General features: G+C 48.3%; 1 protein-coding gene and 1 pseudogene across 5 annotated transcripts; both read right to left on the bottom strand.

The window, feature by feature from the left end:
- Positions 1–1,768: 1,768 nt before the first annotated feature.
- On the bottom strand, positions 1,769–2,800 carry LOC129136279 (putative uncharacterized protein FLJ44672; annotated as a pseudogene).
- Positions 1,769–24,359, bottom strand: LOC129136280 (putative uncharacterized protein FLJ44672). Of its 5 annotated transcripts, none has more exons than XM_063781694.1 (8): positions 24,230–24,359; positions 17,128–17,211; positions 15,305–15,421; positions 14,760–14,967; positions 13,849–13,913; positions 7,153–7,343; positions 5,041–5,098; positions 1,769–4,947 (listed from the first exon to the last, which is right to left on the bottom strand). In XM_063781694.1, the coding sequence occupies exons 7-8, from the start codon at positions 5,041–5,043 to the stop codon at positions 4,006–4,008; spliced, it is 945 nt and encodes a 314-aa protein (XP_063637764.1). In that variant the 5' UTR covers positions 5,044–5,098; positions 7,153–7,343; positions 13,849–13,913; positions 14,760–14,967; positions 15,305–15,421; positions 17,128–17,211; positions 24,230–24,359; the 3' UTR covers positions 1,769–4,005. The 5 variants fall into 5 exon arrangements, 4 of the variants coding, with proteins under 4 accessions (XP_063637764.1, XP_063637765.1, XP_063637767.1 ...); XM_063781695.1 differs by having other exon boundaries at positions 7,149–7,343; positions 14,771–14,967; XR_010146859.1 differs by lacking the exons at positions 1,769–4,947; positions 5,041–5,098; positions 7,153–7,343 and adding an exon at positions 8,136–8,216.
- Between the last annotated feature and the right edge of the window lie 926 nt (positions 24,360–25,285).

The following is a 25,285-nucleotide window of genomic DNA, read 5'->3' as shown; positions in this document are numbered from 1 at the left end:
TGGGGACAGCTTCCCCTTTGCCTGTACAGGTGGAGAAGCCGAGGACAGGCTCAGGGAACCGGAGACCGAGAAGGCACTGTCCTCTTCACTGCACGCGCCCTGGACCAGTGCCGGCCCTGATCATGCAGCTCTTCCAGGCCCACTGCTTCTTCCTGTCCACTAGGCCACAGCCACCCTCCAGGCCCACTATGCACACATCTTCCCCTCCAAGGTTTGTTCTGCCCCTGCCCTAACTCCCAGCCCTGTGGGGGTCCTGACCAGACCTCACCTGGCTCAGACTCTTGACGCTGCCGTGGCTGCCCCACCACTGCCTCTGCCCGAGAGTCACGTGAGGCTGAGAGTAGGGGCAGGGGCAGCAGTGGTGCCAGTTGGGGGGGCGGTCCAGTGGAAGGAGCCTCAGCCTCGCTGGCTGCTCCGTGGGACTGATGACTGCATGATGATCTGGGCACCTCACGGATCTTCAACTGCAGGTGAAACGGATGCTGGTGGTGGCTGCAGGGCCGCTGGGAGCCGCTGCATGGTTCCCAGAGGCTGGACTGGGGCAGGTGCCAACTGAAGCTGCTGGGGCAGCATGGGCAGGATATTCTGCACACAAACCTTGGAGAAGATGATGTGTGCATAGCGGGTCCACTGCTGCTGCCCCTGCCCTGACTCCCAGCCCTGCCTGACCCCACCTCACCCTGCTCAGGCTCTGGCGCAACCCTGGCTGCCCTGCCACTGCCTCTGCCCCAGAGTTGGGGCCTTGACAGCCTGTTTGGAAGGGGACACCCCAGCCCTGCCTCAACACCTGGGGGGTCTCCATAACTACCACAGGCACGTGGGCGACCCCAAAGAAGATCCTAGGACTCACAGTACCCCCTGAGAACATGGACAGTATGTGGGGGTAGCAATGGAGGGCAGGATGGTTATCTTCTCCCAGGTAAAGAGTTTGGGATGGAATAACGCCTGCCTCTTTTTTTTTTTTGAGACCGAGTCTTGCTCTGTCGCCCAGGCTGGAGTGCAGTGGTGCGATCTTGGCTCACTGCAACCTCTTCCCACCGGGTTCACGCCATTCTCCTGCCTCAGCCTTCCGGGTAGCTAGGATTACAGGTGCACGCTACCACATCCTGCTAATTTTTGTATTTTTAGTACAGACAGGGCTTCATCATCTTGGCCAGGCTGATTTCGATCTCCTGACATCGTGATCTGCCTGCCTCCACCTCCCAAAGTGCTGGGATTACAGGCGTGAGCCACCACGCCTGGTCAAGGCCTGCTCCTCTTATCTATACCCCCTACCCCTGCAGCTGTGCCGGGGGAAAGCTGGGCAGTTTCCCTCCTCCGAGTCCCTGTACATACCATGAATTGTGGGACCTTCAGAGCTTTTCACTTTTCGGAAAATAGCTCCTGCTTGGGCTACAAGATGGAGTGTGAAGAGGGCCTTGGGCCACAGGGAGGCGCCTGTGGACTAGGGGGAGTTCATGCACCCCTTCTTTCCCCAGAGGGGCTGCACTCAGGTGAGTATGGGGGTGGGGGCTCCTGCACTTCGACACAGGCAGCGGGAGGGTTTTCTCCCCATTCCCTCTGCACTCCCAACTTGAGCTATACTTTTTAAGAAAGTGATTCACCCTGCCTTTGCCCTCTTCCCCAGAACAGAACACATTGATCATGGGCGATATTTTTCATTGTGCCAAAAAGTTGCCATGACCGTCATTAAATCTGTTTAACACCAAATAATAAGGAAAATAAAATAAAAAATTCGGGCATGGTGCAAAAACTAACTCCAAATAAATTACCTACCAAAATATTTATATAATGGTGGAAATATTCAAAAATTCCATATTTTGGGATTTATACACAAAAGATAAACAAATTAGAGACCAAGAGGCTGCCAGAAGGGAAAAACGGGGCCTGGGAAGGCCGTTGTGACGAATGAGCTGGGCCTAAAGAGGCCACTGGCAGGCAGGAGCTGGACCTGCCGAAGCAGCCGAAAGGCAGGAGCTTTGGACTGGGGAGGCCGCAGTGAGGTGAGAGCTAGCTGGGCGTGGAGAGTCCGCTGTGAGGCCGAGGCCGAGGCCGGGCCCGTACAGGCCTTCGAAAGGCAGGAGGCCGGGCCTGCAAAGGTCCACTGGAGGTCAAGTTCTGGGCCTGAAGAGGCCGCCAAAAGTCAAAAGCGGGGCCTGGGAAGGCCGCCGAGAGCCATGAGCTGGGCTGGGCTGGGCTGAAAGAGGCTACTGGGAGGCAGGAGGAGCCTGGGCCTGGAGAGGCTGACTCGAGGAAGTTTTGCACCTGGAGAGGCCGCCGAGAGGATGCAGCTGGGCCCGGGGAGGCCGACTTGCTGCTCTTCCAGGCCCAATTCCAGGCCGACTTGAGGACGACTTGGGCCTGCAAACGCCACTGGGAGGCCAGAGCTGGGCCTGGAGAGGCTGACTTTGGGACGATTTGGGCCTGCAGAGGCCGCCGGGAGGCCCAAGCTGGGCCTAGAGGAGCCCACCGACCGCAGGCCGTTTGGGGCCTGCAGATGCCATCAGAGGGCAGGAGCTGAGCCTGGAGAGGCCACCGTGAGGCCTGAGCTGGGCCTGGGGAGCTTGGCTTCGGGAAGTTTTGGGTCTACCAGGGCCGCTGGGAGCTGGGCAGGAGCTGAGTCCAAAGACGTTGTTGGGAGGCCAGAGGCGGGCCTGGAGACGCAGCCGGGAGGAAGAGCTGGGCCCGGAGAGGATGCCGGGAGGCTGCAACTGGGTCTGGAGAGGCCGACTTGAGGAGGCCAGGCCTCTGCCTCCCACATGGCGGCCTCTTCAGGCCCAGCTGTTCCTCCTGGCTACATCTCCCGGCCCAGCTCCTGCCTTCCAGCAAACAAGCTCTTTTGGCTTAGCTCCCGCCGGCCTTTGTAGACCCCGAAGTTTCTGCAACCAAGCTCTCAGGCCCACATCCCGCCGCCAGTAGCCTGAACAGTCCCAGCTCCGGCTGGAGAAGAGCGTCTGCAGGCCCCGCTGTTGCCTCCCAGGGATGTCTCCAGGCCCAGCTCTCAACCCACTGTGACCTCCCAGGCCCAAGTCCCTGCCTGCCTCCCAGCAGCCCGCGTGCGACCCTGCTCCTCCCTCACGGTGGCCTGTTGAGGCAGGGGCTCACGCTGACCTCTCTCAGCGTGGGAGGGGCCGGTGTGAGGCAAGGGGCTCCCGCGGACCTCTGTCAGCGTCAGAGGGGCTGGTGTGAGGCTAGGGGCTCCCGCGGACCTCTGTCAGCCTGGGAGGGGCCGGTGTGAGGCTAGGGGCTCAGGCGGACCTCTGTCAGCGTGGGAGGGGCCGGTGTGAGGCAAGGGGCTCAGGCTGACCTCTGTCAGCGTGGGAGGCACCGGTGTGAGGCAAGGGGCTCACGCTGACCTCTGTCAGCCTGGGAGGGGCCAGTGTGAGGCTAGGGGCTCCCGCTGACCTCTGTCAGCCTGGTAGGGGCCGGTGTGAGGCAAGGGCTCACGCTGACCTCTCTCAGCGTGGGAGGAGCCAGTGTGAGGCAGGGGCTCATGCCTCTGGGCAGGGTGCCAGAGGCATGAGTTGGGCATCAACAGGCCACTGTGAGGAGGAGCTGGGCCGCACATGGGCTGCTGGGAGGCACGCAGGGACTTGGCCCCGGGAGGCCGCCGTGGGGGCAAGGGCTGGGCCTGGAGAGGCCCCTGGGAGGCAAGAGCGGGGCCTGCAGAGGCTGTTCTCCAACCAGTGCTGGGCCTGTACAGGCCACCGGGAGGCATGAAGTAGGCCCGAAGAGCTTGGCTGGAGAAAGTTCAGGGCCTAGAAAGGCGGTTGGGAGCTGGGCAGGAGTAGAGCCAAAACAGCTTGCTTACTTGCTGGGAGGCAGGGCCAGGAGAGGCCGACTTCAGGACAACTTGGGCCTGCAGAGGTCGCCGGGAGGCCCAAGCTTGGCGTGGAGGAGCCTACCGACTGGAGACCATTTGGGGCCTGCAGATGCCGTCGGAGGGCAGGAGCTCATCCTGGAGAGGCCACCGTGAGGCCTGACCTGGGCCTGGGGAACTTGGCTTCAGGAAGTTGTGGGTCTACCAGGGCCGCTGGGAGCTGGGCAGGAACTGGGCCAAAAAAGGCTGTTGTGAGGCAGCAGTTGTGCCTGTAGACCCAGCCAAGAGGAAGAGGTGGGCCTGGAGAAGCCCCTATAAGGCAGAGGTGGGGCCTGTAGACGCTCACAGGAGGCAGGAGCTGGGCCTGTAGAGGTCAACTTGAGGAGATTTTGGGCCTTCATAATCCACCAGGAGGCAGCAGTTGGGACTAGAGAGTCTGCCTTGAGTAAGTTTTGGGCCCGGAGATGACGTCCTGGGACAGGAGTTGAGCCTGGAGAGGCCACCGTGAGGCATGAGCTGGATGTAGAGAGGCCAGTGTGAGGCAAGACCTGGGCCTGTCTAGGCTGCTGGGAGACAGGCAGGAATCTGGCCAGGGAAGGTTGCCATGAGACAAAAGTTGGGCCTGGAAAGGCCCTTGTGAAGCATGAGCTTGGCCTAAAGAGGCCACTGGGTGGCAAGAGCTGGGTGTGTAGAAGCTGCTGAAAGGTTGGGAGCTTGGCTTGGGGGGTCCACAGTGAGGCAGATGCTGGGCCTGAAGAATCTGCTCTGAGGCAGATGTTGGGACTGTAGAGGCCGACGGGAGGCAGAGGCTGTGCCTGGAGGGGCCACCAAGATGCAGGAGCTGGGCCTGGAGAGGCTGCAAAGAAGCATGAGCTGGGCCTGGTGAGGTCGACTTGAGAAAGTTCAGGGCCTGGAGAGAAGGCTGGGAGGCAAGAGCTGGGTCTAAAGAGGCCATTGTAACGACGGAGCTGTGCCTGTGGAGGCTGTTGTGAGGCAGTAGGCTCATCAGCGGAGACTGCCGTGAGGTAGGGTATGGGCCTAAATAGGCCATTGTGAGTCATGAGCTTGGTCTGTAGAGGCTGACTGGAGAAAGTTCTGGGCCTGGAGAGGCTGCCAGGAGGTAGGAGCTGGGCCAAAAGATTTAAGCACGTTTACATTTATTAGGCACTTTATTTCCATTATTACACTGTAATATATAATAAAATAATTATAGAACTCACCATAATGTAGAATCAGTGGGCGTGTTAAGCTTGTTTTCCTGCAACTGGATGGTCCCACCTGAGCGTGATGGGAGAAAGTGACAGATCAATAGGTATTAGATTCTCATAAGGACAGCGCAACCTAGATCCCTCACATGCACGGTTCACAACAGGGTGCGTTCTATGAGAATCTAATGCTGCTGCTGATCTGAGAAGGTGGAGCTCAGGCGGGAATGTGAGCAAAGGGGAGTGCCTGTAAATACAGACGAAGCTTTCCTCACTCCCTCACTCAACACCACTCACCTCCTGCTGTGTGGCTCCTTACGGCTCCATGGCTCAGGGTTGGGGACCCCTGCTCAAGTGCATCCAAAGCAACCCTTCCCACACCAGTCTTCATAGTGGTCAAGGGCAGCAACCACTTAGCTCCCAAGGCATGTGCCTCAGCTGGCATTTCGTCACAATCAACAGTAAGTGGTAGCTTGAGTCACTGTGAGGTCACTTCCTGGAAATCACCAGCATCCCATTTCCCACTGGCAAAGAGCTCAGCACTGCCCCCTGGGAAACCAAACCTATGCCCAAATCCCATCTGTGTGGGTTTATCTCCTGGGACCCTTCGTAACATATTAGTCAGAGTCCAATCAGGAAGCATAAACCACTCAAAAGTTTAAAGTGGTAAAATTTAATACGGAGAATTATTCATTAGAACAGGTGAACAGCATAATGAGACATTGGCTAGCACAAAGTAAAGAGAACTCTAGAGAATACAGGACTAGCCCAGGCCAGGCATGGTGGCTCATGCCTGAAATTCCAGCAATTTGAGAAGCTAATGCAGGAGGATTGCTTAAGGCCAGGAGCTAGAGACCGGTCTGGACAACACAGTGAGACCCTGTCTCTATCCAAAAAAAAGAAAAAAGTTAGCTGGGAGTGGTGCTGCACACTTGTAGTCCCAGCTACTCAGAATGCTGAAGTTTGAGCCTGGGAGGTCAAGGCTGCAGCGAGGCATGATTATGCCACTACAGTCCAGCCTGGTGACAGAGCAAGACCCTGTCTCAAAGAACAAAACAACAACAACCATTTACAGACAGAAAAGAAATAGAGCTAATAAGCTAAGGAAAGATGTTGAAATGAGACAAGTAAAGTAATATGAGGTCTTTTATCTATTTAAAATAATCAAACAAAAAATGACTTACTAAATTATAATACCCTGTGCTGGCAAAGGTGCAGTGAAATGGGCACTCTCTTATACTATGAGGGGTGTTTAAATTGTGTATAAGCCTTCCCGGGTAAAGCTTGTCAATTTTTTAAAATAATGGAGACAGGGTCTCACCATACTGCCATACAGCCTCCTCCAACTCTTGGCCTCAAGCAATCCTCCTGTCTTAGCCTCCCAAAGTGCTAAGATTATAGCTGGGAGGCACCCAAAACCCTGTCAATTTACATCAAGGGTAATGAGAATGTCCATTCACCATGTCTCACAGTAATCTTACTTCTGGGGAGACAATTCAATCTAAACAAAAGGTCATCTGTACAAACACAGTAAAAATCTGGGAATAACTGAAGACAGAGTTGGTAAGTGAAATAAGAAGCAGTTATAAGAAATTAAACTATGATATCAATAGGTACCTGGTATAAAAGGTCAGTTGATGTTAGCTGCTACTTTTTTGTTGTTTTGAGACAGGGTCTCACTCTGTCACCCAGGCTGGAGTGCAGAGGCCTGATCATGACTCACTGCAGTCTCAGCCTCCCTGGGCTCAAGTGATCCTCCCACCTCAGCCTCCCAAGTAGCTGGGACTACAGGAACATGCCACCACACTAGGCTAATTCATGTATTTTTCTGTAGGGATGGTGACTCCCCCTTTGTTTCCAAGGCCTATCGCAAACTCTTGGCCTCAAGCCATCCTCCTGCCTCAGCCTCCCAAAGTGTTGCGATTACCAGTGTGAGCCACACCTGGCCAGCTGCTACTTTTATCAATATTATTATTCCACTCAATTAAAAATTATTATTTTCAAGGCTATGCAACAGTATGTATCCTACAGCGTAATTGTAAAAACATATACAGTCGCCGTCCCTCAGTATACAGAATTAGTTCCAGCCCCCCATCTCTGCATATACCAAAATCCATGCTTACTCACGTTTCGCTGTCACCCCTCTGGAATCCACGTGTACGAAAATTCCAAATATTAGTTGGGCATAGTGGCAAGCACCTGTAGTCTCAGCCACGTGGGAGGTTGAGATGGGAGGATTGCTTCAGCCTGGAAGGTTGAGGCTGCAGTCAGCTGCGATAGCACTACTACACTCCAGCCTTGGACAACAGAGGGAGACCCTGTCTCAGAAAAAAAAAAAACAAAATAAAACAGGTTAGAAACTGTAATGAGGTCTGTTGGGCAAAATTCCATATAAGCAAAGTATAAATTAATAAAGCAAATCGTGATAAATTAGTACGATTGACTTTCTGGAGTTTCTGACAATAAAAGTAAGGAAAATGCAAAACACAAAGACAGAGAGTAAAAAGAGAAATTAGGAAAGCATTCTACATGTTTAATAGGAAGACACTGGCCATGTTCGTGCAGCGGCAGTATGTCGTGACATGACATACCTTAGAGAGAAGTTAACAGATGAGGAAGTTGATAAAAATCATCAGAGAAGCAAAATACTGGTAGCGACACTCAAGTAAACCACAAAATTTCCATAACTTATGTCAGCAAAGTGGGAATATTGTACAGTGTGTGTTGAAGTTCCTACACAACATTGTTTATCTGCCTTTTGTTTGTTTGTAAGGAATGTATATACTAAAAGTTCTTCTTGCTGTCAAAAGAATATGTGTGAATAAGTCATTTTAACTTATTCTTCTGTTTTTCTTTTATCTTCCTGCCATCATCCCACAGCCTTACTTTAGAAATTTTTTCTTTAGAAAATTGAACAAGTGCTCCATGTGGTGGCACATACCTCTAGGATGGGAGGCAGGGGTGGAAGGGTCACTTGAGGCCATTAGTTTGACACCAGCCTGGCCAACAAAGTGAGACCCCATGTCTACAAAACAATTTAAAAATTAGCCAAGTATCGTCATGTATACCTACAGTCCTAGCTACTCAGGGGGCTCAGGTAGGAGGATCCTTAGCCCAGGAGTTCAAGGCTGCACAGAGCTGTGATAGCACTACTGTACTCAAGCCTGGGTGACAGGGTGAGACCCCATCTCCTAAAATAAAAAACAAAGAAAAAAAATAGTTCAAGTAGCAAGTTGTATGTGGCTTACTCTGAATATTTCTAAACTAGAAATTCTCCATCTTTTGGGGTCTAACATCCCTTTACCTTTTTTAACTTTATTGAAGATCTCTAAGACTATTTCTTTCTGTAGATAATTATATTAAAACTAGAAAATAAGACACAATTTTTTAAATATTATTCATCACATATTAAAGCCATTACATGTTGATATAAGATTTTAAAAATATTTAGTATTCATTACATATTAATAATAAAACCATTACATGTTGATATAATACTTTTTCTTTTTCTTTGAGACAAAGTCTTGTTCTTTTGCCCAGGCTGGAGTGAAGTGGCTCAATCTCAGCTCATTGCAACCTCCGCCCCGCAGGTTCAAGCGATTCTCCTACCTCAGCCTCCCAAGTAGCTGGGATTACAGGCGCCCACTACCATGTCCAGCTAATTATTGTATTTTCTTAGTAGAGAAGGAGTTTCGCCATGTTGGCAAGGCTGGTCTTGAACTCTTGACCTCAGGTGATCCACCCGCCTGGGTCTCCCTAAGTGCTGGGATTACAGGTGTGAGCCACTGCGCCCACCCCGATTAATATATGTTTTAAAACACTGATTAGTCAGGCAACACCACCGGGCAGGGGCCTCCTCATTCCCAGCGACGCAAACCCCACTGCACGGCTGAGGGGTTGCAAGGGCTGCAGAGCCAAAAGGCTCTGACTTGAGATATTATTTTACTTGTATTTTTATTTGTATTGTGAGACAGGTCCTGCTCTGTCACACAGACTGGAGTGCAGCTGTGCACTTACAGCTCGCTGCAGCCTCAACCTCCTGGGCTCAAGCCATCTTCCTGCCTCAGCTCCCCAGTAGCTGGTAGTACAGTTGAGTGTCACCATGCCTGGTTATTTTTTTAATTTTTTTGTAGAGTGAGGGGTCTTGCTATGTTGCCCAAGCTAGCCTCAAACTCCTGACCTCAAGAGATCTGCCCACTTCAGCCTCCTGAGTAGCTGAAACTACAAGTACACATCACCATGCCTAGCTACATTTATTTAATTTTGAAAAATATTTTTGTAAAGAGCAGATCTTGCTGTGTTGTCCAGGCTGGTCTTGAACACCTGCCCTTAAAAGATACTCGCACCTCTGCTTACCAAACAGCTGGGACTACAGGCATGAGCCATTGCAATGAGCCTGAAGAGATTTCTTTAATCTAGCATCCCATACTTGGTAGGATTGGGAAAGGCAGTAGTGTTTTTTTAAATTACTTAATAATTTCAGTAACAATCAAACTCAACCTTGACCCCTGCCTTCTCTCATACCCCATATCCAGTCTGTCAGGAAATCCTGTTGATTGTCTTCGACATCTACTAAAGATCCCCACCCAGCAACTCCCTGGCCTCCTCCCCTACTTCTCCCCTCTGACCATCTCTCACCACCACCACGACCCTGGTCAGGACCACCATCATCTCCCGCCTGGATGTTGCCAAAGCTTGGCCCCCATGCTTCTATCACATCTTCCCACAGTCTTTCTCAACTCAGCAGCCAGAGAATACTTTTAAATCGGGAGACAGATCATGTCGCCTCTCTGCTCAGAACCCTCCCGCAGTTCCCATCTGAGTCAGAGTAAAAGCCAAAGCCCCACCAATAACCTCCCAGGGCTTATGTGATCTGTACTGATCCCCACCCAGCAACCTGGCTCCCTCCCCTAATTCTCTCCCTCTCTCCATCTGCTCCATGGGCCTCCTTCCAGAGCCGGAGACACACCTCAGACAGTTTATTCTATTGTTTCTGCCTACAATCCTCTTCCCTCAGCACCTTGGCCACCTCCTTCCCCTCCTTCAAGTCTGTACTCAATTTTCACTTAGGCCACCCCTGACCATTCTATTTAACATTGCCATCTGTCCCCATGCCCACCATGCTCATTTCTTCTTTCTTTACTTTCTTCTTTCTTTTTTTCAAGATCTCACTGTCACCAAGGCTGCAGTGCAGTGGCGAAATCACAGCTCACTGCAACCTCAAATTTCCAGGCTCAAGCGATCCTCCCACCTCAGCCTCCCGAGTACCTGGGACTCCAGGTTCATGCCACCATGCCTGGCTAAATTTTTTAGTATTTTATTTTATTTTATTTTATTTTGAGACAAAGTTTCACTCTTCTTGCCCAGGCTGTAGTGTAACGGTGCGATCCCGGCTCACTGCAACCTCCACCTCCCAGATTCAAGTGATTCTCCTGCCTCAGCCTTCCAAGTAGCTGGGATTACAGGTGCGTGCCACCACGCCCAGCTAATTTTTGTATTTTTAGTAGAGCCAGGGTTTCACAATGTTGGCCAGGCTGGTCTCGAACTCCTGACCTCAGGTAATCTGCCCGCTTCAGCCTCCCAAAGTGCTGGAATTACAGGCGTGAGCCACCACGCCTGGCCAATTTTTTCATTTTTTGTAGAGACAAGGTCTTACTATGTTGCCCAGACTGGTCTTGAACTCCTGGCCTCAAGTGATCCTCCTGCCTAAATTCCTAAAGTGCTGGGATTACCTGCATGAGCCATCATGCCTGGCTTCATGTTCATTTCTTCTTGCTGCTGCAACATAGTTTGCAGTTTCCTATATTTAGTGGCTTAAAACACCACAAATCTACCATCTTACAGTTCTAGGGGCCAGAAACCCAAACTAGGTCTATTAAGGCTAAAGTCAAGGTGTCAGCAGGGCTGCATTCCTTCTGGAGACCCTAATATGTTCCCTTGGCTTTTCCAGCTTCTAGAAGCCACCCCCATTCCTTGGATCATGGCCCCTGACTCCATCTTCAAAACCAGAGGTGAAGCATCTTCAAATCTCCCTCTCTTACCTCTGCTTTCATCACCACATCTCCTGCTCCAATTCTGAATCTCCTACTCTCTTTCTTTTATAAAGACCCTTGTGATTGCTGGGCATGGTGGCTCCCACCCAGAATCCCAACACTTTGGGAGGTCAAGGCAGGAGGATCACTTGAGGCCCGAAGTTTGAAACTAGCATGAAAAACACAGTGAGACCCCCACCTCTAGAAAAAAATAAAAATAAATACTAGCCCGACATGGTGGTATGCGCCTGTAGTCCTGGCTACTTGAGAGGCTGAGGTGAGACAATCGATTTAGCCCAGGAGTTTGAGATCAGCCTGGACAACATAACTAAATCTTATCTCTACAAGGACAAGGTGGGAGGATCACTTGAGCCCAGGAATTTGTGGCCAGCCTGGGCAACAAAAGAAGACCCCATCTGGCCAACATGGCCAACCTGGCCACCATGGCGAAACTCTGACTCTACAAAAATGAGCTGGGCATGGGTGACATGCATGTGTAGTCCTAGCTACTTGGGAGGTTGACATGGGAGGATTGCTTGATCTCAGGAGGCCAAAGCTATAGTGAGCTATGATCACATCACTGCACTCCAGCCTGGATGACACAGGAGATTCTGTCTCAAAAAAAAGAAAAGAAATATATATTTAATCTCTGTCCCTGGTTCGTGGCACAGAGCTTCTAAAGTTCTTACAAAGACCTCAGTGATAGATGTGACAGGAACATCTTTTGTTTTAATATTTGGTCTTGGTCCCAGGTTTCTAACACAAGAGCCTCTAAGAACTTTGGGATCTCCAACATGGTAAGAATGCATTTGGGGATGTTGTTGAGATGACTGGGTGACTGCAAGCTCCTAAATTTCTTCAAGAGGAGGGCTGATTACCATGCAACCACATGGTAAGAGGCTTGGAACTTTCAGCCTCATGCACTGAACTCCAGGAGGAAGAGGGGCTGGAGACTGACTTAATCACCAACAGCCAAAGATTTTATAAATCATGCTTGCATAATAAAGCCTCCATAAACACCCTGAATGGGGTTTGCAGAGCTTTCAGGGTTGCTGGACACAGGAGATGCTGGGAGGGTCGCATGTTCAACAGAGGGCATGGGAGCTCTGTGCCCCTCCGAACTTAACTTGCCCTGGGTATCTTTCTTTTTTTTGAGACAGGATCAGGCTCTTTTGTCCAAGCTAGAGTACAGTGGCGCAATCTCAGCTTACTGTAACCTAAGCCTCCCCAGTCCCCAGCTCAAGGTATCCTCTCATCTCAGCTTCCCTAGTAGTTGGAACTCTAGGTGCACACCACCACACCGGTTATTATTATTATTTTTTAATTTTTTATAGAGACAGGTTTTCACCATGTTGCCCAGGCTGGTCTCAAACTCTTGAGTTTAAGCGATCCTCCCACCTTGGCCTCCCAAAGTGCTGAGATTACAGGCATGAGCCACTGCATCCAGCATGCACGTCTCTTTCATTGACTGTTTCTGAGATGTATCCTTCACAATGAACCAGTAATAAGAAATGAACTGGCCAGATGTGGTGGCTCACATCTGTAATCCCAGCACTTTCAGAGGCTGAGGTGGGAGGATCACTTGAGACCAGGAATTTGTGGCCAGCCTGGCCAACACAACAAGACCCCATCTATACAAAAAATAAAAGAAACTAGCCAGATGTGGTGGTGCAGGCATGTAGTCTCAGCTACTAGGGAGGCTGAGGTGGGAGAACCACTGGAGCCCAGACAATCAAGGCTGCAATGACCTATGACTGCACCATTGCACACCAGCCTGGGCAACAAAATAAGACCCTCTCTCTCAGAAAAAAAGAAAATAAACTGTTTTTCTGAGTTCCGTAAACTGTTCTAGCAAATTATTAAACCCAAGAAGACAGTTATGGGAACCCCCGATTGGTAACAGGTTGGTCAAAAGTATGGTGACAACTTAGGACTTGCCATTGGCATCTGAAGTGAGGATGGCCTCATGGGACTGAGCCCTTAACTTGTGGGGTCTGTGCTAACTCCAGGTAGTGTCAGAATAAAGTCATGGGATAGCCAGTTAATATCCAGAGCACTGAAGAATTTGGTGTAGAAACTCCATACATACATTCAGTCGGAAGTGTGTGAGTAGAGACAAACATGGGCTTTTCTGTCACCTACCTGCTTAACTGCATAGGAGAGGCAATATGTGGTGCTCATGAACAAAGCAAACATTAAAGTCAGACCAAACCCAACATTTGACTCAGTCTTAATATCCAGGTGAGCTTGGGCAAATCTTTCATTATTCCTAAGGCTTCATCACTCCATTCATAAAATGGGGATAACTGTGACACCTACCTGTGATTCTGTGAGAATTAACGAAATATTACGCTTGGGGTTATTGTGATCATTATACCTATTCCAAACTATTTGACAAGGACAGTGATGGATGATGACATCAAAAAATCAGAAACTGCAATGAGGTCTCTCAGGCAAAATTCCATACAAGCAAATTACTGTGTCTACAAAGCATTCCTGCCACATTTAATTCACCATTCCCTGAACAAAATATGCCATCTTCGTTGTTCAGGTCTGTACAGTGCTGGTTTCCCTTCCTGGGCAGTTTGCGCTATCCCATCCCAGCCCATTCCCCATCCCTCCACCTCGCCCTTCCCTCCCCACTCTCATACAACTCTTCCTCATCTTTCAGGACTTGGCTTCAATGTCACCTTAACTGGAAGCTTCTCTCACTCTCCAGAAGAGCTTCCCATTGCACTTGATGCATGCACTATTTGATCATTTTTAAGTTATAGTCCAAATCTTTTTGTACCTGAATAACATGTTGCCCAGTCAGTCTCTCTTCCTGGATTCAGAAGTCTTTCATGGTAGATCCAGCTGGAAGTGACAAAAAGACATCTTTTGACATAAAGGGATGACACAGACAGACATAAGTTCTTAAATGTCTTAAATGTTATGTGAAAATTAAACAGAATTCAAAGACTTGTGGGGAACACTTAGGAGGGAAAGTTACTGGGAATGTCATAAAGGGTTAATTTGTATTTTATTTTATTTTATTTTATTTTTTGAGACAGTCTCATTCTGTCACCTAGGCTGGAGTCGTGGTGCAATCAGGCTCACTGCAGCCTTGACCACCTGGGCTCAAGTAATCTCACTTAATTTTTATTTGGTTTAAGAAAGTCTTGGTTGAGGGTGGTGGCTTATGCCTGTAATCTCAGCACTTTGGGAGGCTGAGAGAGGTATATTACTTGAGGCCAGGAGTTTGAGATCAGCCTGGGCAATATATTAAGACCCTGCCTCTACCAAAAAACAGAGTGAATGTGTGGAAGACAATTTTTCCACAGACTGGGAGTGAGGGAATAATTTCAGGATGATTCAAGTGCATTACATATATTGTGCACTTTATTTCTATTATTACTACATAGTAACATATAATGAAATGATTCTACAACTCACTATAACGTAGACTCAGTGGGATCTCTGAGCTTGTTTTCCTGCAACTAGACTGTCCATCTGGGGTGATGGGAGACAGTAACAGAATATCAGGCATTAGATTCTCATAAGGAGTACACAACCTAGATCCCTCGCATGCACACTTCACAACAGAGTTTGTGCTCCTATGAGAATCTAATGCTGCTGCTGATCTGACAGGACATGGAGCTCAGGTGGTCATGCAAGTGATGGGAGGGGCTAGAAATACAGATGAAGTTTCCCTTCACTCACCTGCTACTCACCTCCAGCTCTGTGGCCCTGTGGTTGGAAACCACTGCTCAAGTGCATTCGAAAGGATCCATCCCACGCCATTCTTCAGAGTCATCTTTACTGCTGCAGTGGTCAACTTGTAGCACCCCTAAGCTCGCAGGACATATGCTTCAACTGGCATTTCACAATCAACAGTATGTGGTAGCTTGAGTCATTGTGAGGTCACTTCCTGGAAATCACCAGCATCCCATATCCCATTAGCAAGGAGCTCAGCACTGCTCCTTGGATAACCAAACCTATTCCCAAATCCCATCTGTGTGCGTCTATCTCCTGGTACCCTTCCTAGCATCAATTCTGTATTTGTAGGAGTCCAATCAGGAGACACAAACCACTCAAAAGTTTAAACTAGAATGAGCAAGATGGCTCACACCTGTAATCCCAGCACTTTGGGAGGCCAAGGTGGGTGGACTGCTTTGAGCTCAGGAGTTTAAGAACAGTCTGGGAAACATGGCGAAACCTCGTCTCTACAAAAAACACAAAAATCAGCTGGGTGTGGTGGCACTTACCTGTAATCCCAGCTACTCGGGAGGCTGAGGCAGGAGAATTGCTTGAGCCTGGCAGGTGGAGGCTGCAGTGAGCAGAGGTTGTGCCACTGTACTCCAGCCTGGGTGACAGTGTGAGACCTGGTATCAAAAAGAAAAAACGTATATATATGTAAATTTAATATAAAAAGTATTAATTTTGGCCAGGCACAATGGCTCATGCCTGTAATCCCAGCACTTTGGGAGGCCAAGGCAGACAGATCACCTGAGGTCAGGAGTTCGAGACCAGCCTGACCAGCATGGAGAAACCCCATCTCTACTAAAAATACAAAATTAGCTGGGCATGGTGGCACATGCCTGTAATCCCAACTACTCGGGAGGCTGAGGCAGGAGAATCGCTTGAACCCAGCAGGTGGAGGTTGTGCTGAGCCGAGACAGCGCCATTGCACTCCAGCCTGGGCAACAAGAGTGAAACTCCATCTCGAAAAAAAAAAAAGGTATTAATTTTTACAGAGGATCAGCACAATGAGGGACACACTAACACAAAGTAAAGACAACTCTAGAGAATACGGAACTAGCAGAGGCCAGGCATTGTGGCTCATGCCTGTAATCCCAGCAATTTGGGAAGCCTAGGCAGGAGGATTGCTTGAGGCCAGGAGTTGGAGACCAATCAGTGCTAAATAGTGAGACCCTGTGTCTACCAAAAAAAGAAACAGCCAGGTGTGGTGGTGGTGCACACCCGTAGTTCCAGCTACTTGGGAGTCTGGGGTGGGAGAAATCCCTTGAGCCTGGGAAGTCTACACTACAGTGAGCCAAGATTGTGCCACTGCACTCCAGCCTGGGCGACAGAGTGAGACCCTGTCTTAGAAAGAAAAAAGAAAAGAAAGTGTTAATCCCCCTATGGGAATCTCCTCTTCTCCTGCCCTCTCTGGAACCTCACTTGTCAGTTCTTCCTCCCACTTCCCTGTATCTTTAACCTATCCCCTACTTTTAGCTCCTTCCCATCATCATTTAAATTACTCAAACTTCTTCTGTTTTAAAAACCTCTCCCTAAACTCAGTGAGAGGTCTCCTGCACACCCATTGAGCCATCTGCTCTCCCTGGTGCCTTCTCTACAGCAGCCTGAGCCATGTCTCTAATCCATGAATCTCATCATGTTACTCCCCCATTTACATCACTTCTCCTTGCCTCAGGGATTAAGTCCAAACTCCTTAACAGCCCCTGCTCTGCCCTGCCTTGCAAGGCAGCCTTACTGCTTGCCCCTCTCCATTTCATCTGCTATGAAGTCCAACTGAGCCTCATCTGCCCCTTCAACGCACACTCTTTCTCCTCTGGGAGTCTCTGAAGTGGGTAATATCCTCTGCTTATAATATGCTTCCCCTTAAACCTCTACTCTCTTCCTAGCTAGCTTCGACTCCTCTGTCACTTGTCCGCTTTGGCATCACCTCCTCATAGAAGACTTCTTTGACTCCCGAGATTCTCAGGAGCATGGCAGGTGAGGTGCTCCTCCCATGAATGGATGGAGATTAGGGAGTGTGTGTTATTCATGCTTAATTCACCAGTGCTTAGCTGAGTACCTGGCATAAAACAGTTACTGTGGTGGCCAAAGTAATAACCCCTACCGCCAGCAATTGCTCATGTCCTATGTTACACAGCACAATTACATAGGAAGGGGGAATTAAGAGTGCAGATAAAATTAATGTTGCTCATCAGCTGACCTTAAAACAAGACTATCCTGGAGTATCTAGGAGAGCCCATGTAATTACAAGCATTCTTTAAAACTGGAAGAGGGAGGCAGAAGGTTAAGAACCAGAGACGGTGGGCACAATGGCTCATGCCTGTAATACCAATACTTCGGGAGGCCAGGGCAGGAAAATCCCTTGAGTGCAGGAGTTCAAGGTCAGCCGTGGCAACATACTGAGGTCCCATCTCTACAACAAAATAAAAACAAAATTCACTGAGTGTCACGATGCTTACCTGTAGTCCCAGCTACTGGGAAGGCTGACATGGTAGGATTGCTTGAGCCTGGGAGTTTGAGGCTATAATGAGCCATGATAGGACCACTGAACTCCATCCTGAGTGACAGGGCAAGGTCCTGTTTCTAAAGAAAAAAAGGACATTGGAATCAGGGTCCTCTCCATCCTGAGGTGCCTACAAGGCATCTCTCTCTGCAAACGAGTAAACATCACCCTCCAACTCCTTACAGAGTGGAGCAGCAGGAAAACTCCTTCACCTCATTTCTGTGCTGCTTGGGAGGCCTGGACAGCCCAATAACCAGCTCCTTGCTGATGAAGCAATCAGGAAATGGCTCGAGTTGAGCTAAGGAGAATTTGGATCCTTCTTTTGGTTCTCAATAGGCAGGGTAGGGGCCAGGCATGGTGGCTCATACCTGTAATCCTTGCACTGTGGGGGGCCAAGGTGAGAGGATTGCTTGAGGCCAGGAGCTCAAGACCAGCCTGGGCAACATAGCAAGACCTGGATGGCATACAACTGTGGTCCCTACTACTTGGTAGGATGAGGTGGGAGGATTGATCACTTGATCCCAGGAGTTTCAGGCTGCAGTGACCCATGATCACACCACTGCACTTCAGCCTGGGTGACAGAGCCAGACCATGTCACAAAAAGTTAGAAAGAAAAAAAAAGAGAGAGAGGGAGAGAGACTATACACAGGCACCACCACATTTGGCTAATTTTTAAATATTCTGTAGAGACAAGGTCTTGCTAGGTTGCCCAGGCTAGTCTAAAACTCCTGGCATCAGGCTGGGCATGGTGGCTCATGCTTGTAATCCCAGCACTTTGGGAAGCTAAGGCAGGCAAATCACCTGAAGTCTGGAGTTCGAGACCAGCCTGGCCAACATGGTGAAACTCTGACTCTATCAAAAATACAAAAATTAGCTGGGCAGGAGTGGCGTGTACCTGTAGTCTCACCTACTCGGGAGGCTGATGCAGGAGAATCACTTGAACCTGGGAGGTGGAGGATGCAGTGGACCCCATCACTGCACTCCACCCTGGGTGACAGAGCGAGACTCTGTCAAAAACAACAACAATAACAAAAACAAGAACAACAACAACAAAAAAAACTCCTGGCATCAAGACATCTTCCTGTCTTAGCCTCCCAATGCCCTGGGATTATACTGTTTCCTATAATTGAAGACACTTGTTCTTATACTGCTTTAAGGAATAAAGGAAGAAAAAAAAAACAGATAATGGCAAATGTTGGTGAAGGCCGGGCATGGTGGCAGCCTGTAATTCCAGAACTTAGGGAGGCTGAGGTGGGCAGATCACTTGAGGCCAGGAGTATGAGACCAGCCTGGGCAACATGGTAAAATCCCATCACTACAGAAAAATATAAAAATTAGCCAGGCATGGTGGTGTACACCTGTAATTTTCAGCTACTCAGGAGGCTGAGATGAGAGAATCACTTGTGCCTGGGAGGTCAAGGCTGCAGTGAACTGTGATGGCATCATTGCACTGTGGCCTGAGAGACAGAGCAAGCCCCTATCTAGAAAAAAAAAAATGTCAGTGAAGATGTGGAGGAATTGGAACCCACATACATTACTGGTGGGAACATAAAATCGTGTAACCATTTTGTTTGGGTATTTCTTTTCTTGTCATTTTAATTGGATTTTTAAAAAATCAAGACAGGGTTTCACTATCTTGCCCAGACTGGTCTTGAATTCATGGGCTCAAGCCATCCTCCTAGCTGAGCCTCCTGAGTAGCTGGGATTACAGGTGTGAGCCATTGTATCCAACTGGTGTAGCCACGTTAGAAAACAGTCTGGCAGTTTCTCAAAAGGCTAAATGTACAGTCATCCTATAATGCAACAATTTCACTCCTAGGCATATATCCCAGAAAAATAAAAATATATGTCCACACAAAAACTTGTACAACAATCTTCATAGCAGCATTATTCATAATGACCAACACATGGAATACATGGAAACAATCCAAATATCCACCAACTGATGAACAGATAAACAAAATGCAGTGTGTCTCTACCATGGAATACTGCCATAGAAGGAATGAAATATTGATACACACTATGACATAAAGGAACTTTGAAAACACTGTGCTAAGAGGGAAAAAAAGCCACAAAAGATCACATATTGTACAATTCTACTTGTCCAGATTAGGCAAATCTATAGTGACAAAAAAATTAATCAATGGTTGCCTAAGGCTGGGGGCGAAGGTAGGTGGGGAGAGTAGGAGGTAGTGGCTAAGGGGTATGGATTTCTCTATAGGGTAATGAAAGGTTCTAAAAGTGACTGTGGTGATCGATGCACAGCTCTGTGAATATTCTAAAACCTACTGAATTGCAGATTTCAATAAATAAAGTGAATGGTATGCGAATATTTTAATAAAGCTATTATTTAAAATAATAATAATAGGGGGCTGGGCACAGGTGGTCATGCCTGCCTGTAATCCCAGCACTTTGGGAGGCTGAGGCAGGAGGATCACTTGAGGTCAGGAGTTTTGAGCCCAGTCGGAGCAACGTGGCAAGATCCCGTCTCTATGATAAAAAATTAGCTGGACATGGTGGCACATGTCTGTAGTCCCAGCTACTTGGGAGACTCAAGTGAGAGAACCGCTTGAGCCCAGGAGTTTGAGGCTACAGTGAACCATGATCATGTCACTGTACTGTAGCCTGAGCAACAGAGCAAGATGCTGTCTCTGAAAAGGAAAGAAAACAAATGCAAGTTTTTATCACTTTGTGAGTGTAGCCAAGTTGGAGGAGAAATAGACAATAATAAAAGAGCACTGAATAATGACAGTGAGTGGCTGGTTAGGCTCAGTTGCTAGCTAAATGGCTTCTAAAAAATTCAATAAAGTTACAGCTCTGGGGACAGTCATGTAGTCAAAGAATGAACGCTAAATTCATTACAAATGCCCATGGTCTTTATTTACATGCCTTCTAGTGAAAAATTCCTAAGTGCCTAAATAGCAAGTCTGCAATGATAGCAGCTATTTATTAAAGACTACAAAAAAGAAATGGAGGCCGGGCATGGTTGCTCACATCTGTACTCCTTGAGTTTTGGGAGGCTGAGGCAGGCAGATTGCCTGAGGTCAGGAGCTCCAGAGGAGCCTGGCCAAAATGGTGAAACCCCATCTCTACTAAAAATACAAAAATTAGCTGGGTATGGTGGCGGGCGCCTGTAATCCCAGCTACTCGGGACGCTGAGGCAGGAGAATTGCTTGAACCCAGAAGGTGAAGGTTGCAGTGAGCCAAAATCGCACCATTGCACTCCAGCCTGGGTGACAAGAGAAAGACTCTTAGCTTAAAAAAAAAGAAAAAAAAAAGAAATGGCATCTTCTTCAAGAATTACATCGTGTTTCATGATAAAGAAGCTCTAATTTTGCATTTGTTCAAGTATTGATGAGATTTAGCCAATATGACACCCATCTTGGATAAAATACAAACAACACAATTTCATTTTCTCATTAACAAAACCGATTAAGTAGTCTAATATCAATTCTGATCTTATTAAAAACTGATCAGATTTAAAAAATTATGGAATTATGGAGCCAATAAGATGTTACAACCTGTTCCAAGGGGAATTCCAAAATCCACACATATCTGAGACCATCAAGTATGATGAAATATATTTGATTACTATATTGAAAAATAAACTGATTACATAGCCAACAATTGGACAGGGGTCTCCTCATCCACAGCCACACAAACCCGATCATGCAGCTATGTGGTTACAAGGCCTACATAGCCTAGAAGGGACTGGTCTGACTTGAGATTTCATTTGTATTTGTATTTTGAGACAGGGTCCCACTCTGTCACCCAGGATGGAGTGCAGTGGTATAATCATAGCTCACTGCAACCTTGACCAACTGGGCTCAAGAGATGCTCCTGCCTCAGCTGCCCCCATACCTGGGAATACAGGCAAGTACCACCATGTCAGGCATTTTTTTCATTTTTGTAGAGAGAGAAGTCTTGCTATGTTGCCCAAGCTGGCCTCAAACTCCTAGAATCAAGAGATCTGCCCATCTCAGCCACATGAGTAACTGGGGCCATAGGTACATACCATCATGCCTGGCTATATTTATTTTATTAATTTTTTTTTTTATTTTTGTAGAGACGAGGTCTTGCTGTGTTGCCCAGGCTGCTCTCAAACTCATGGCCTTAAAACATACTCCCATCTCTGCCTCTCAAACTGTTGGAACTACAGGTGTGAGCCAGTGCACCTGGCCTGACTTGAGATTTCTTTAATCTAGCATCCTTTACTTGGTAGGATTGGGAAAGGCAGTGTTTTTTAAAATTACTTAATAATTCAATCAGAATCAAACTCAACCTTGACCACTGCCTTCTCTCACAGCTCACATCCAGTCTGTCAGGAAATCCTACTGACTGACTTCATCATGTATCCAGGCTCTGACCATCTCTCACCACCACCGTGAACCCAGTCAGGATCACTATCATCTCCCACCGGGATGTTGCCACAGCTTGGCCCCCATGCTTCTACCCAAATCTTCCCATAGTCTTTCTCAACTTGGCAGCCAGTTCGTGCTTTTAAATCAGGAGACAGATCACATCGCCTCTCTGCTCAGAAGCCCTCGGTGGTTCCCATTTTAGTCAGAGTAAAAGCCAAAGCCCCAGCAATAGCGTCCCAGGGCTTACACGATCTGTACCAATCCCAGCCCAGCAACTCCCTGGCCTCCTCACTGACTTCGCTCCCTCTATCTCTTTGCTCCACTGGCCTCCTTCCAGAGCCTCAGACACACCAGAGAGTTTCCTCCTAATGCCTTTATCCTGTTGACTCAGCCTACAATGCTCTTCCCTCAGCACCTTGGCCAGCTCCATCACCTGCTTCAAACTTTTGCTCAATATTCACTTATGAGGCCAACCCTGACCACTCTACTTAACACTGCCATCTGTCCCCATTCCCACCATGCTCATTTCTTTCTTTCTTTTTGAAACAAGGTCTTGCTTTATTGCCCAGGCTGGAGTACACTGGTGCAATCACAGCTCACAGCAACTTCAACCTCCCAGGCTTAAACAATCCTCCCGCCTCAGCCACCCTAGGAACTGAGACTACAGCTGCATGCCACAACACATGGCTTTTTTTTTTTTTTTTTTTTGAGACGGAGTCTCGGTCGCCCAGGCTGAAGTGTAGGGGTGCGATCTTGGCTCACTGCAATGTCTGCCTTTTGGGTTCAAGTGATTCTCTGCCTCCCGAGTAGCTGGGATTACAGGCACCCACCACCACACCTGGCTAATGTTTGTATTTTTAGTAGAGATGGGGTTTCACCATCTTGGCTAGGCTGGTCTTGAACTTCTGACCTCGTGATCCACCCTCCTCGGCCTCCCAAAGTGCTGGGATTACAGGCGTGAGCCACTGCGCCTGGCCTTTAAAAAAAATTTTTTTTAGACATGAGGTCTCATTATGTTGCCCAGGCTGGTCTTAAGCTCCTGGGCTTAAGCGATCCTCCCACCTCAGCCTCCTAAAGTTCTGGGATTACAGGCGTGAGCAACTGTAACATGAGGTCCCAGCTTCATGTTCATTTTTTGTTGTTGCTACAACAAAGTACCCTATATTTAGTGGCATCAAATACCACAAATCTACCATCTTACAGTTCTGGGGGCCAGAAGCCCAACTAGGTCTATTAAGGCTGAAGTCAAGGTGTCAGAGGGGTTGCATTCCTTCTGGGGGAGGCTCTAGACAGAATGTGCTCCTTTGCCTTTTCCAGCTTCTAGAAGCCACCCCCATTCCTTGACTTACCTCGTGACTCCATATTCAAGGCCAGAAGTGCAGCATCTTCAAATCTCCCTCTCTGACCTCTTCTTCCATTACCACATCACTTTCTCTAATTCTGACTCTCCTACCTCCTTCTCTTATAAAGATCCTTGTGATTGGTGGGTATGGGGGCTCCCATCTGTAATCCCAACATTTTGGAGGCCAAAGAGGAAGGACTGCTTGAGGCCAAGAGTTAGAGATCAGCCTGGGGAAAATAGGAAGACCCTGCCTTTACAAAATTAAAATTAAAATCAGCTGGACATGGTGATGCATGCCTGTAGTTCCAGCTACTGGAGAGGCTAAGGTGGGAGGATTGCTTTAGCCTAGGAGGTCAAGGCTGCAGTGAGCTATGATCACATCACTGCACTCCAGCCTCAGTGGCAGAGTGAGACTCTGTCTCCAATATAAGAAAAGAAATATACATTTGGTCTCTGCCCCTGGTTCCTGGCATAGAGCTTCCAAAGCTCTTATAAAGCCCTTTGTGACAGAGGTAATAGGAGCATTTTCTGTTTTGATATTTAGTCTTAGTCCCAGGTTCCTGACACAAGGTCCTCTAAGGTCTTTCAGACCTGCAGCATGGTAAGAATGCATGTGGGATGCTGTTGAGCTAACAGGGTGGCTGCAAGCTCCTAGACTGCTTCAGGAGGAGGGCTAGCTGCCAGAGAAAGCAACCACATTTTTCTTTTAAAACGGAGTTTGGGTCTTGTAGCCCAGGCTGGAGTGCAATGGCACAATCTCAGCTCACTACAACCTCCACCTCCCAGGTTCAAGCAATTCTCCTGCCTCGGCCTCCCGAGTAGCTGGAATTATAGGGATGTGCCACAACGCCTAGCTAATTGTTGTTATTTTTAGTAGAAACGGGGTTTCACCATGTTGGTCAGGCTGGTCTCAAACTCCTGACCTCAAGTGGTCCATGTGCCTCAGCCTTCCAAACTGCTAGGATTACAGGAGTGAGCCACCGCACCTGGCCCCAGCACATTTTTTGAGGCTTGGAACTTTCAGCCTCACCTGCTGAACTCCAGGAGGCAAAAGGAACTGGAGATTGACTTAACTACCAATGGCCAATGATTTTATCAATCATGCCTCCATAAAAACCCAAACAGCAGGGTTTGGAGAGCTTCTGTGTTGCTAAACACAAGGAGGTCCTGGGAGGGTAGTGTGCCCAACAGAGGGCATGGAAGCTCTGTGCCCCTCCCCACTTACCTTGTCCTGTGCATCTCTTTCATTGGCTGTTCCTGAGATGGAGCCATTACATTGAGCCAGTAATAGAAAATAAGGTGGCCAGATGCGCTGGCTCATGCCCGTAATCCCAGCACTTTGGGAGGCAGAGGTGGGCGGAATCACTTGAGCCTAGGAATTTGAGACCAGCCTGGGCAACATAAGAAGACCCCATCTATACAAAAAATAAAAGAAATTAGCCAAATGTGGTGGTGGGAACCCTGTAATTCCAGCTACTTGAGAGGCTGAAGCAGGAGAATCACTTGAGCCCTGGTGGTTGAGGCTTCAATGAGCTATGATTGCACCACTGCACACCAGCCTGGACAACAGAGCGAGGCCCTATCTCTTAAAAAGAAAAGAAAAAGCCTGTTTTTCTAAGTTCCGTGAGTTGTTCTAGTAAATAATTAAACTCAAGAAGAGGGTCATGGGAAACCCTGATTTCTAACTGGTTGGTCAAAATACAGGTGACAACCTAGGACTTGCAACTGGCATCTGAAGTGAGGGTGGTCTTGTGGGACTGAGCCCCTAACCTGTGGGTTCTGTGCTAACTCTAGGTAGTGTCAGAATGGAATTGTGGGATACGCAGTTGGTATCCAGAGAGTTGGAGAACTGGTGTAGAAACTCTGCACATACATTTGGTCAGAAGTCTGTGAGTAGAGAGAAACGTGTTGCGGGAAGTCAGGGACCCCAAACGGAGGGACCGGCTGAAGCCACGGCAGAAGAACATAAATTGTGAAGATTTCATGGACATTTATTAGTTCCCCAAATTAATACTTCTATAATTTCTTAGGCCTGTCTTTACTGCAATCTCTGAACATAAATTGTGAAGATTTCATGGACACTTATCACTTCCCCAATCAATACCCTTGTGATTTCCTATGCCTGTCTTTACTTTAATCTCTTAATCCGGTCATCTTCGTAAGCTGAGGATGAATGTCCCCGCAGGACCCTGTGATAATTGCGTTAACTGCACAAGTTGTTTAAACAATATGAAACCTGGGCACCTTGAATAAAGAACAGGATAACAGCAATTTCAGGGAA

Source organism: Pan troglodytes, chromosome 8 (assembly GCF_028858775.2).
Source record: "Pan troglodytes isolate AG18354 chromosome 8, NHGRI_mPanTro3-v2.0_pri, whole genome shotgun sequence".
Classification (NCBI taxonomy): Eukaryota; Metazoa; Chordata; class Mammalia; order Primates; family Hominidae; genus Pan; species Pan troglodytes.
The sequence above is the reverse complement of the archived record's forward strand: the minus strand, read 5'-3'. Positions and strand labels throughout refer to the sequence as shown.